Source organism: Clupea harengus, chromosome 10 (assembly GCF_900700415.2).
Source record: "Clupea harengus chromosome 10, Ch_v2.0.2, whole genome shotgun sequence".
Lineage (NCBI taxonomy): Eukaryota > Metazoa > Chordata > Actinopteri > Clupeiformes > Clupeidae > Clupea > Clupea harengus.
Genome location: NC_045161.1, coordinates 239448 through 252997, shown reverse-complemented (window position 1 = coordinate 252997; position 13550 = coordinate 239448). Strand labels below are relative to the sequence as shown.

General features: G+C 43.0%; 1 protein-coding gene across 3 annotated transcripts in view; it reads right to left on the bottom strand.

Annotated features, from left to right (window-relative positions):
• ap3d1 (adaptor related protein complex 3 subunit delta 1) overlaps nucleotides 1-13550 on the bottom strand; it is a 42160-nt gene that overhangs the window by 5841 nt on the left and 22769 nt on the right. For 2 of the 3 annotated variants that reach the window (XM_031574892.2, XM_031574894.2), the window contains exons 16-28: nucleotides 13353-13498; nucleotides 13077-13218; nucleotides 12899-12970; nucleotides 12310-12385; nucleotides 11799-11995; nucleotides 9248-9321; nucleotides 7219-7384; nucleotides 4383-4499; nucleotides 3596-3649; nucleotides 2670-2750; nucleotides 1999-2166; nucleotides 1319-1366; nucleotides 609-798 (exon numbers count right to left, since the gene is read on the bottom strand). In XM_031574892.2, the coding sequence (XP_031430752.1) occupies nucleotides 609-798; nucleotides 1319-1366; nucleotides 1999-2166; nucleotides 2670-2750; nucleotides 3596-3649; nucleotides 4383-4499; nucleotides 7219-7384; nucleotides 9248-9321; nucleotides 11799-11995; nucleotides 12310-12385; nucleotides 12899-12970; nucleotides 13077-13218; nucleotides 13353-13498 (1531 nt within the window). The remainder of the gene's footprint in view (nucleotides 1-608; nucleotides 799-1318; nucleotides 1367-1998; nucleotides 2167-2669; nucleotides 2751-3595; nucleotides 3650-4382; nucleotides 4500-7218; nucleotides 7385-9247; nucleotides 9322-11798; nucleotides 11996-12309; nucleotides 12386-12898; nucleotides 12971-13076; nucleotides 13219-13352; nucleotides 13499-13550) is intronic. The other variant, XM_031574893.2, reaches the window with a different exon arrangement.

Sequence of the window (13550 nt, the reverse complement as noted above, 5' to 3'; positions counted from 1 at the left end):
TTTCAAGAAAAATGGGCATGCGATTCCTTTTTCATTTAGTTTAATGGGGCCACAACTTGTCTGATTTGCAAAGAGAAAACTACCGTCCTTAAAGACTTTAATTTAAAGCCCCATTACACCACCTACTAGTCACTGCTAGTTATATGGTAAACAAAGCAATTGCGAAAGCCAGAAAGTAATGTATTGAGGGACGGTTTCTGAAATACTGTAACTTATGCTGCAGGTTGCGAATATTGTCTGCCCAGAAAAGGCATCTATATTCAGAAACGTGACATTTATGGACAGTGGTGCTCTAAAGTAAAAGTTAATTTGCTATTAGTTTTGGCACTTAATGAAAGCACGGACATAGGTTAAATGACAATGCACAGCTAGCTATAATTATCAGGGGTATTAATGACTCTTTTGAGATGCAGAAATGCAGAAGCTAATTTTTCCTCATACCACATTGCACTAGCCCCCCTTTTAAGAAGACCACCTGGCCCAAAGGTCATTTGAGTTTGAGACCCCTGATCTAGCATCAATGGGGTGTGCCTGTCAGGCTCACCGGGTTAATCAAATGAGAACTTTCTGTCACAATTCCCTTGTCCCGTTTGTGGCGTAAACTCTACCTGGTGGGAGCTGAAATGGGACAGACAGAGCATCGTGTGGAGATGCACCCTCTGGTCTCTCCAGCTTAGAGTTGAGAGAATCCAACACATTGAACTCCATTGATTTGAGGACGCTGCTGGTCTTGTTTTGGAAGATGATTGACACCACCACCTGACTGCCGTCCTGCAGATTGCCTTGGATGTCATACACCTATGTGTGAGAATTCACATGTCAAACCAACAATATCGAAACATACACACAGCATCACTGCACAAGCAAGCACATAAATAAATAAATAAATAAATAAATAAATAAAGAGAAGGAAGATAGATTTTTGGATCCCAAATGTCAAGAGCAAACATTTCGCATGCGTATCACGTCAAACTGAACTCTCTTCTGAGACATCCAACCAATCACACTCCAGCTTCTTGCAGTGCCATTACCTTCTCCTTCTCCTGCTTCATCTTTGAAAGACACATTTAGGAGGTGGTTAACATGGAATGTGCTTCTCTAAATACTAGACAACTAAAAGCGAATAACTAATACATTACTCTCTATTAACATTCTTCATTACTGGTACCTCATAGTTAACGTTTTATTTGTTTTGGTCCACAGAGAGCTCACAACATTTAATTCTTTATTAAGTCTGAGTAAGATGGACAAAACTAATTTGAATGACCTTGGCATGACATGGCAATTCGGCAATGAGACTCATTTCCAACACACTTACCATCTTAATGTAGTCGTTCTCAGCAAGCAAGCCGTAATTTGACATCGGCTGCAAAGACAGAAAGATCAACCTTCATTCCCTGTTGTGTAATATCCAAAAGAATCTTACTAAAGCTATGTTGACCTAATGTTCATGTCTGCAAACTGTTATTTATCTTGTTTATTTCTCAGTTATCACACAGTTTTCCAAAGCAAATCTGATCCTTATAGGAATAAACATGTGTTCTATAATCTATGATGTCAACTACATAGTTTAAGGATATCCCCCAGACCACAACCATGGACCTAAGTCAACTGTGAGTCTGACACTTGTTATGCTGATGGTTTTACATTAAGAAAATAATTTCATTAGCGGCCGGACTGATTTACAAAAGACAGCATGACCAAGCAAACTGTTTGACAGTCTACCTTTGCTTATTAATAGATCAAACAAACACACAGAACCTTGCTCTGTGAAAAGATTCAATCCAATCAATGAGCTTGTGTGCATTCCAGATAGGACTCAAAACTAACTAGAGAAGGTACCTTGGTTAACCAGGATGGTTAAACCGGTAAAATACTTCCCAAATACCTCAAATAGTCCATGGATAGAACAATGCCTTTCTAAATAAAACAAACACCTCAAATAGTCCATGGATAGAATAATGCCTTTCTAAATCAAACATCTGGAACCATTCTAACCGGCAGGGGTTCTTCCTCCTCCTCCTCCTCTTCCATGGTGCCGTTCTGAACCGACTCCGTCTCCGCTCTCTCACTCCGGTGGTGGTGGTGTCTCTTTTTCTTCTTCTTTTTCTCCCTCTCCATCTCTTCTTTCTCTTTTTTCGGCTTTTTCTTCTTATGTTTGGATTTCTATTCAAATACATAATATGAAATACATACTGTACATAAATAAATACATACATAAATAAATAAATAAATAAATAAACAATGGATCCAAAAGTCAGAGACCACATCAAAAGTCTTATAGCAAGGTGGCCTAGATAAACTGGATGATTTATCCTAAGAAACAGCATGTTTGGGAACAAGCTTCAAGGTGCAGGGTGAGCAATGGGTGGCTTTTTGATACAAAATTTGATGTCAGAACTTTTCAATTTACGTATGCAGATATTTTTATATAATGTTCAACTGCCCATTAGGAGACCGTGGTAACCCGGCTAAAGATGTGGCTGCTAAACCTCCTCGCTAATCACGAGACTGACCGAGGATGATTTTCGGGTTTCAAGCATTTTTCATTTTACAGGTTGGCCTGCAGCAAGGCAGCAAACGATGTGTGTTTGTTTGCTCGACAGGTCACAAGAGGAATACAAGTGATGACTGAACTCAATGTTGCCATGGCAATATCAATGACTCACCATCTCTTCTGGCTCCACCTCTTTGACCTCACTAGGCTCCGCCTCGATCGGCACCTCAGGGATGGTTGCTGCAACAGCCTCCTAGCGGTGGACAACATGTTTGGTCATTTTTAATCGAGATTTTGCACACCAAACTACTTTGCAACAGCTATTCTGATCTCAATCTGACATTTCAGGTCTTCTTTGGTGGAAGCATAAAATCAGACCTTGACTTATGCACAGGAGACAGAAGAAATGGATAAATGTTTCGAGATTAATTGAATGGGACAAGTAAAGTGTTACAAATCTAAGAAAGAAGAGCAGTGCCTTAAACAGGATAAGGGTTTTCATCTGTGGAAACATAATTCAAAAGGGTTTTTTGAATTAAGCTTTTAACATGATCATTTAGGGTTATTATGTGCCATTGGAACAGTACAGAAGATGTTAACAGAAACAATTGGTTTGCGATCAAATGAATAATAATCAGAATAAACAACTTTAAGAATGACTTTACAGTAAGCGTAAGTGAACAGGTACTATGGATGGCCATTCTGTCCATTATAACATCAGATCAAGTCTCCTCAGTTAATATGATGAATATGATTAGCTTTTAAAACATTTTGAAATTCATTTTATGCTTAGCAATATGTACTGTGAGATAAATGCCCTGGTTTGGTTGCGTAATACATTGCACACAACATTGTGCATAAGTCAAGCTCCCCCTCCTTCATTTTCATTCTCAGGGGCCAAAATGACATTGATCATTTTTACATAAATTTGCTCTGAAATGAAATGTTTATGACATTGTTATGTCAACTTTACGATAGTGGGCATGGGACACACTGTACCTGATACCACACACACACACACACACACACACACATAAATTATACCACATACACACACATAAATGGTACCACACACATTAATACACAAAAAAACTCCACCTGTGCACTAGAGGGAGCTGCATCAGTTGTGAGCCAGAAATCCAAATCCGCTGCCTGAAAGAGAGAGAGAGAGAGAGAGAGAGAGAGAGTGGGAGAGAGAGAGAGAGAGAGAGAGAGAGAGAGAGAGAGAGAGGGAGAGAGGAAGGGAGAGAGAGAGGGAGAGAGAGAGAGTGGGAGAGAGAGAGAGGGAGAGAGAGAGAGAGAGGGAGGGAGAGAGAGAGAGAGAGTGGGAGCAGACACTAAGGTCATGATGGCGTAGAAGCAGACTTTGCTAAGGTATAGAAGGGGAGAACACCCATGAGGCAGTCATTGGTATTACAAGGCTGAGTACGTGCTCAAATAATAATCCATGAATAAAATGTTAAATATTTCAATCCATCCTATCTCTCTGAGGCAGAATATTTAAAAAGACTAAAGGAAAAAAGAAGCACATGAAAAACACATTGGCAGTAAGAACGTTTGACTGTATATATCCAATTCTGAATGAAACCATTCAAATCTTCATCTTCTGTGTAGCTTTGACATATGCTCTAAATGAAAGAGGCCAATAACTGATGTCCAAAACTGGTCACTGTAAGAAGGTTCTGATGGTCCTGCTTTTGTATAACTTTCTGTTTTAACCATAAATTAATTTTAATCATAATACGAAGAGATAAATATACCTGTTCTTACCCAAGCTATTAAGCAATTAGTTAGTAGTACAGGCACAAAACCGAAACTACAAGCAGGACAACAAGTGTAATGAATAACAACTTTCTCTGTTTAATACACGGTTCAAAATGTTTACCGCAGTAGGCTGCGCCTCTTCAGCATTCACCAATGTGATCGCTTCTTCAATCTTAGCCTCCTCTTCCTCAGGATCATGCTTGTGTTTCTTTTTGTTCTTCTTATCTTCTGCAGACCTCTAAAGAAAATAATGCAAAAACAAATTAGAAATCATAAAAGTAAATAGGACTGTACCCGGCTTTGGCTGTTCAATATGAAGATTCAGCTATACTTTCCTTTTTCCCCATATAGACTGGCAATCAGAAAATCAATTGTTATTGTTCAGTGATGATTTCGACCACATTAACATAGTCAAATGTTACAGTTTCATGTGAACGTATTTAAAAATCAATAAGCTTTTAATTGCCGATATATAATGTCGGGCTACAATATGGATTTCTTGGAATAATCCATAGGCAGGAAACACACACTAAAAATAACTGACATCACTTCTTCAATACTAATAAATAAATCTAAACAAGAATAAATGAAGCAATGACATTTTGGAATCATTCAAATTATTTTTAGATAAAAGAAAAAAAAAATAGGCCTGAATTTTTTTAATACATTCACAACATTGTCCGCTTTGAAATAATAGTTTAGTTTACTCTACAGTCTACAGTCTATGCCAGGGGTTTTCAACTGGTTTTGTCCCAGGGACCACCATGCTGACTAGAAAGTAATTTGCGGCCCACTGATGTGCCTGCACGCACGTGCGTGTTTGTAACCGCCGCCGCCACGCCCCCTCCCCCGCACAGATATTCTGCTTATAACACTTCAATATGTGCAGTTATCAGGGTAGATCACTACCCGCCATCGCCACGCCCCCTCCCCCCGCGCACATATTCCGCCTGTAGCACTTGTCAGTGTATTTTCTTCGATAGAGAGAGAGAACCATTCACGCTTTGCCTGGAGAGTTTCAGTGTCGTTATATTTTTTAGTTAAACTTTTTGGCGGCTATAGTAGTAGTAGTAGTAGTAATAGTAGTCCTTTTATTGTTACAGCACAAGTACACAAGTACCAGCAACATAGCCTGTCGCATAGTAAACTAGCGAAAATGGCAATCCACCCGTCCATACATATACACATACTGACAAGGGGGTAGACAGGACGGGAAGACAAGGTTGAGGGAAGAATTGCAGCATAACATGAGGAAAGGGAGGAGAGAAAAAAAAGGCGACCCCCAGACTATGCTCCTAGAGGAGTACAGTGTGGGAGCAGGAAAAAAACACCTCAGCCCATAAGCACATACATTTTACAACATGACAGAACTCAGGACTTGCAACGGGGAGGGGGAGGGGGGATGGAGGTAAGCCAGCGCAAACAAGCAGCAATCTGGTCCAACAGCCATATTCGGCTATGGTCACAGACCCGCCTGTCACCCTGGGGGTACGAAGCAGGCGAAGGCGTGGGATGGGGGTCATGGGGTGGTGAATGCATATCTGTAATGTGTACGTGTGTATGTATGCATGTAGAAAGTTCGAGTATGAGTAGGCCTGGATTGTCGCCTTCCCCTAGGCCTAATCAGACAGATTCTCAGTCCGCAAGATTGTCGTTGCCATGGAGACATCCTTGAAAAGGTCCTGGACAGAGACAACAATCCACAGGTGTCTGTGGAAAGGGGGAAGGGAATGCAAGAGAGTCTCACTGCAGCGATCTTCAGGGGAGTTGTTGTTCCAGCAACAGCCTTGGCCAAGGGGGCCGAAAGGGGGCCAAGGGGGCCGAAAGCAGATAAGATTGGGGTTGTTTGGTCTTGGGAGTTGGCGCCAATTTGCTCGTCTACTCCTATTCCGTCCGGTCTCCGAATTGCTCCAATTTCCTTTGCAAAGCCGTGAACTTCTCCGTGTTGTTATCCATATCGCGGTTAATAGCCGCCAGGATGTTATCCATATCGCGGTGTATAGCCACAGTCTGAGTGCCAACAGCTCTGCCCAGCGCTTCAATCATGTCGGGCAGCCTTAGTGGGCTTTTGACAGCTGTCACCGTTTCATAAATTTTCCGATAAACCAGGGTTCCGCCTAATCCAATCAGCAGAAAGCCTGTAATCATGGTTCCGAATAGGTAGATATCTTCAATGTCCTCCACGGAAAGGGCCGCCAGGCACACGACTCGCCACTTCTCCCACGCGTCCATCGAGTAGCCAGCTGCGAACGTCCCGGCAGGACAGTCAGGTTCCCCCGAACCCAAGCTTCTCATCGAGAAGATGGTGTCAATTTCGTTGAGAGACCAATTGATCAAATCCATGGTTTTTAGTTCGAAGAGCGGTGCGGAGAGAGTCTCTCAAGTATAGGACAAGACAAGACAGTAGTAGTAGTATTTGGCTTTGCATGTTTCTCCTTTTTGTACAGTAGGCTAGCATCTGATCTCACAGCTACACACACGTTCGTAGTAGTAACAGAGTCCGGCCTCTGGTTAACCTTCTTCTGTCGGTTTTATGTGCATTACCACCACCTTCTGGTGGTAGTATCGCGCCACTAACTATCAGGCATCCAATGAGAAAAACGCACATTCCCCTGTATAGGTAATTATTATAAATAGGCGAGTAATAACCGCAGGGCTGCAGAAATTGTACAAAATCAATTAATAAACCACGGTTAATAGTCAGGAACTTATAGTAGCTGCTGTCGACACAGAATTCCATTTTCACATTTGACCTCAATCTTTATGCTAAATGTTGGAGAAAATCTTTCGATTATTTGTTTCGTTTAAAAACAAATATCAAACGATATATCATCATCAGATTTATGGTGTCAGATCGATATTGGTCTTAAAAATACTATATTAGTCAGAATTGGGATATATTGGAATCAGTACATCTGATTTAGTCAAGATGACATTTTTCATTTTTCAAAACTTGCCGTTCTCTCCTTGTCCTTAACTTTCTTCTTTTCTTTCTTGTCCTTCCTAGTTTTCTTCTTGGGTTCGGGTGTGATGGTCTCTCCATCTCCATCCCCTCCTGGACTCTTCAGGACTTCAGCAGAGCGATGTGTTCTGGTAGGGAGCTGCTCACTATCAGCCAGAGGCCTGAGGACACACACATAATACATACAGTAAGGCTGTAGGGGAGGACTACCATTCATACACAAATCACTGACTACTAGCAAAAGTTGACAATAGCACCAGTTTAATATCCAGCTTTAAAATCCAGCAAATGATTTTTAGTAGCACTGGAGCACTACAGATCTAGTAGGGGAGAGTGGGGGGAGATGAGCCAGATCTAGGAGGGGAGAGTGGGGGGAGATGAACCAGAGAGGAAGTTGACCCATCACCTGTGTCTGGAGAACCGTACACATTTTGAAATGTTTCTATGGTCATGTGACCCTACATTGAAATAGCGGTGGACGACCCAACCATGTGGATTTAGTGGTAAGCATGCTTTCACAAGGTATCATCAGTCTCATACCTAAAAGGCATTTAGTAATAGAGGTTTCATTCAGTTTAAGACTTCCATGTTTATTTTGCAATCCTAGAGACTTGGTTAAACATCTTCAATTTTCAGAACTGTAGACAAATTAGTTGTAATATTTATTTCATGAATACCTATAAAATCAGCAGAATGGGGGATTTAAATATTAATAATTTATTTAGATTCATACTTCAAAATGTGGTTATTACAACAGTTAGCAACAGTTATCATTTGAGTGAGGCCCGCTGCTTAGGTCTTATTGATGCTGCACATTCTCAACTTGGGTTGTATGCATTCAGTTTTTGCCGGTCTCATCAAAGGAGGCGATTGGTCGACTTAAGTGGAGGGAGGGATGGTCTAGGGGTTCAACAGTGCGCCCCTCTCTTAGGGAGGGTCTAGGGGTTCAACAGTGCGCCCACTCTTAGGGAAGGAGGGTCTAGGGGTTCAACAGTGCGCCCACTCTTAGGGAGGGTCTAGGGGTTCAACAGTGAGCGCCACTCTTAGGGAGGGTCTAGGGGTTCAACAGTGAGCGCCACTCTTACAGAGGGAGGGAGGGTCTAGGGGTTCAACAGTGCGCCCACTCTTAGGGAGGGACGGAGGGTGTAGGGGTTCAACAGTGAGCCCACTCTTAGGGAGGGAGGGAGGGAGGGAGGGTCTAGGGGTTCATCAGTGAGCGCCACTCTTAGGGAGGGAGGGAGGGTCTAGGGGTTCAACAGTAAGCGCCACTCTTAGGGATTCACCACAGGCTTCACGCCTACTCACCGGGAGCCAGACACCAGACTGCCAAAACATGATGGACAGGAAAGTGTGTGTGTGCATGAGAGAGAAGAATCACAGCGCAACATAGGACAGAAATGACACAGTGCCCAACTAGAAGATTAGGGGGGGGGTTAATGATATTCTGCAGATATAAAGGTATCATGTGCTCTAATTAGTGTATTCCATCTACTCAAAGATGTACAAAAGACCGGCAGAAATCAATTGGATAACTCTGTGCACTATGTGGTCAACTAGGTGCACTTCCAATAGTAGTAGAGAGAAACAGATGGTTTGCTGGCTTCAAAGCTAATTTCTCTAGCTCTAAGTTCTTTACGAATGCAGAGATTTTTTGACCCCTTTGAAAATGTTTCTATATTGTGTATAATGTCCAATAAAAGGCTAATGTTATTCAAATTGATTTTTCTTTATTTGAAGCATCTGTTCCTTGGTACCATCAGTTCTGTAAAAATAAATTTAAATAAAAAAACACATACTACTACTACTACTACTACTACTACTACTACTACTACTAATACAAATAATAATTTAATTTGTATTTTGAATAATTTCTATTGGGTAAATAATCTGACTATTTTCATTGAAACAGAAAAATGCCTTTAAATGTGCAAAGTGTGCCATGCTGATGGTTTCCTATATTCTACTTTTCCATTACGACGTTCCAAAATTCACACAGGACAGGAAAAGGCATATTGAAAACCTACTTGTCCAGGTCTATATCCAGGGCTTTGTGGGGATCATTGGGATCTTTGTCATCGTCATCACTGGGTAAGGCATTCTGGGGGAACAGTCACACAACAGAGGAGGAGAACATGAAAAAAGGTGGTCCAGAAACAATCTCATTTTTCATTTCACATTGATGCATATCTTCCCTAATGAACGACAACAGTCCTTACCTGTAAGATTTCAAAAATGAACAGTAGCAATTTATGCTTTTTCAAGACAAATGTCATCATTATTATTATTGTCATATGTCAAAATGCTAAATTTGTTACGCCGTAACCATTATTTGTAAGTCAAACTTGTGGGATTACAGTCATTGTCTTGCTGCAAAGCCTACCCTCTACTGAGCTTCAGTCCGTACACGGACATTGCACTACAGAATGTCTGGGCATTATATATCATTACTAGTTCTGTCAATGATAAAGAGCTGTCTAGGTAGCAAGGCAGCCCCAAACTATATTACCAACACTTACAGTTTCACAGTTGGAATGAGGTTCTTATGCTGGAAGGTAGTTTTCACCAAGCACAATGCTTCTCTTAAGACAAAAGATCTATTTTTGACTCGTCCATCGACAAATAATAAGAGTAGTCCTCTGGCTCACCCAGGTGGGTTTGAGCTCAATTTAAATCAGTCCTGAGTTCCTCTGGGAGAGAAGTGGTCATTCTGGGCAGGTGTTCTCCTGAAGTGGCCTGCCGGTTCGTTTCATGTCATCATGGGGCGGTTACTAACATCTCAGGTCAAGCTCTTAGAATGATTTGAGCTGGATAACCACTCAAAGAGACTGGAAATACAAGTGGTTCACCTGTTTTCCCCCAAAAAGGCATTTAAAAGGTTATCCTGGAAGAAACCTTCCTTCTTCTCTGGCAATGTTCCTCAACTCTGGCAATGTTCCCCAACTCTGGCAATGTTCCCCAACTCTGGCAATGTTCCTCAACTCTGGCAATGTTCCCCAACTCTGGCAATGTTCCCCAACTCTGGCAATGTTCCCCAACTCTGGCAATGTTCCCCAACTCTGGCAATGTTCCCCAACTCTGGCAATGTTCCCCAACTCTGGCAATGTTCCCCAACTCTGGCAATGTTCCCCAACTCTGGCAATGTTCCCCAACTCTGGCAATGTTCCCCAACTATGGCAATGTTCCCCAACTATGGCAATGTTCCCCAACTCTGGCAATGTTCCCCAACTATGGCAATGTTCCCCAACTCTGGCAATGTTCCCCAACTATGGCAATGTTCCCCAACTATGGCAATGTTCCCCAACTCTGGCAATGTTCCCCAACTCTGGCAATGTTCCCCAACTCTGGCAATGTTCCCCAACTCTGGCAATGTTCCCCAACTATGGCAATGTTCCCCAACTATGGCAATGTTCCCCAACTCTGAGGATTGTTCTATTCCAGCAGGACAATACTCCATGCCACACAAGGTCAATCAAGGTGGGATTGGAGGACCACCAGATCTTGATCTGTCATGGTCAGCCCAATATCCAGACCTGAATCCCACTGAAAACCTCTGGAATGTGAAGAAGATAAAGACTGGTGTTCACAAGCCATCAAACAAAGCCGGGCTCCTTCAATTTTTTCGTCGGACTTTAGCCTCTGAGTAGGTAGTATGTTGCAATTTATGTGGATTTCTTTGCAGATATATGTGACACCCTTCACGTCTCATCTCCGATTCATAAAGTAGCCTACTTTTATCGTTAGGTCGAATTTACAACAGGACTTCAGGCTAAACCAGTCGTTAATACATCGATTTTAATTTGTTTCGTGGTATGAAGGGATTCTGCATTCATTTCAACTGTTCTATCATCTGAAATATCACGGTATGTCGAGACAAACCTTTGATCTCAACAGAATATTCAGTAGGGGAATGGGAATAGATCAGAGCAGTATCTTTTATTGCGTTTGACAAATATGCTCCGATTGCTGATGTCTCCTGTGAGAATGGGATAGTATTCTCTCCATGAATTCGCGGTCATTTGAGCGTCCTTATAAGTGTTTAAGGAGGGTTTGTAAAGGTGCTCATATCTTCGGACCTCTTCTGTTACGTTTGTTCATAATCAACATGAACGAGCTTGTGAGACGGTCTGCAGGCTATTCATGATTAAAAAATCTTCAGGTCTTGCCTTGGCTTTTAAAAATGGCAGTATTATTCTATGAAAACGGAAATGTGAGACTCCGCACAGTCTTGCGGGCTGCGAACGGCTGGCGTAGCTTTGTTGTATAGTTACACATTTTGGGGGACGCTCTTAAGCACGTAAGAGGGGTTATGTAACTGCGCAAGGGGCTCTTACGTGTCTTACGTGTCTTACGTTTCTGCGTAAAAAACGAGTATAATAGCACCTTTACGGAGTAACTGCCTTACTGAGTTGAATCATTTTGCACAGAAGAGTTTCAAGATAGTCCATCACTGATCCATTTCCACTAAACTGAGCACTGATAACCAGAGTGTCCTGAGGGGAAAAGGGCTGGAATCATTTTTAGAGCATGTGTAAAATCAATAGATAAGCAGCCATTAGCCACATGTGGCCTGCTCACCTCTGGCATCTCCTCCGTCATGATGTCCACCTGCTGGGCCGGGGTGATGTCCTCCTCGCTCTCAGGGCCTGAGTCCACCTGTCTCCCCCGGCCACGCTTCTCCCTCTTTCTTTTTTTCTCTTTTTTCTTCTTGTCGTCCTTATCCTTCTGCCGACGCTCCTCTTCCATCTTCACGTACTGGTCTGATAAGGGCAGCCCTGACAAGAAACACAACAGAGAGGGAGAGATAGAGGTAGAGACAGGACACCAGAGAGAGAGAGAGTGAGTAAACAAGCGAAAGATAGAGGTAGAGACAGGACACGAGAGAGAGTGAGTAAACAAACGAAAGAGAGGGGTAGAGACAGGACACGAGAGAGAGAGAGTGAGTAAACAAACGAAAGAGAGCGGTAGTGTGGGTAAGAGTCAGGAGAAGGATTGTCAGTTGTGTCATTGGGATTGTCATTGGCACTTTAAATCCACTATCTGAATGAAATAATGACTACACAGTATAGATCCCAAATCGATCGCTCACCTGGAACTTTGAGAGGCACACTGAGGTCGATCTGGACCACTGGAATGTGCTCCACTCCTGGGGCGTCCTGATACACCTGGGCTCACACACCACCACAGGAAAGGAAACCAAAACACGTCAGTTGACGTTTCTGATAGCTCAGACAGCAGCATTCAATTATGACCATGTGTTGTGTGTGTGGGTGTGGGTGTGTGTGGGTGTGTGTTTGTGTGGGCGTGTGTTTGTGTGGGTGTGTGTTTGTGTGTGTGAGTGTGTGGGTGTGTGTTTGTGTGGGTGTGTGAGTGTGTGGGTGTGTGTGAGTGTGTGGGTGTGTGTTTGTGTGGGTGTGTGTTTGTGTGGGTGTGTGAGTGTGTGGGTGTGTGTGAGTGTGTGGGTGTGTGTTTGTGTGGGTGTGTGTTTGTGTGGGTGTGTGAGTGTGTGGGTGTGTGTGAGTGTGTGGGTGTGTGTTTGTGTGGGTGTGTGTTTGTGTGGGTGTGTATTTCCCCCCAAATGGAAAGTAGCTCCATAAACTAAATTATCCTAACTTCACAGAATTTCACTGCAGCCAATTAATGCATGTTTGTCAACTTGTGTGGAGCTTCCTCCATACCTTCTGTGAGGATGGTGAGGCTTTGATATAGAAAGGATTATTGGCCTGCTCCTGTTTCCTGGCTTCTCGCCGCTGTTTGGACAAAACAGAAGTTTGGGACAAAACACAAAATGCTACTCCATAAAATATAACTTTCATAGACTGAAAATAGAAGAATGTCCGCCTGCTAAGCCCAGACCTTGGCCAGCTCCTTCTCGTCCACTTCAGTGTGGCGTGATCGGGTGTGCTTGGGCTCCTCCCTGGCAAAGACAGCCTTGGGCTTCTCGTCTTCAGACTCACTCTCTGAAGGAGGCTCATTGATCCAGGCGTCCAGGTCCAGGCTGGGGAGAAGAACAGGCCCATCATCACGTGGGGACCTTTAGCTAGTCTGGAGCTAGTGAGCAGTGTGGCTACAGTGTGGGTTCGTTATTACAAATAACATGTGTTGGTTTTGAATAGTGCTTCTCCATCTCACCCTTCAGGAATAGGCACTTTCTTCTGAGCTTTTGGGGCCACTGGGTTGAGCTCGCCAGCAAATAAAGCCGTCACCTCCTCAGCAACTTCAACGTCCTTCTGCTGCAGTTTCTGGATGTACTTGACCAGCTGCAGGATGCAGGAGGCCTGCCCAGAGAGGAAGCACACCATTAACACAGGTTAACATGACACATGCTAT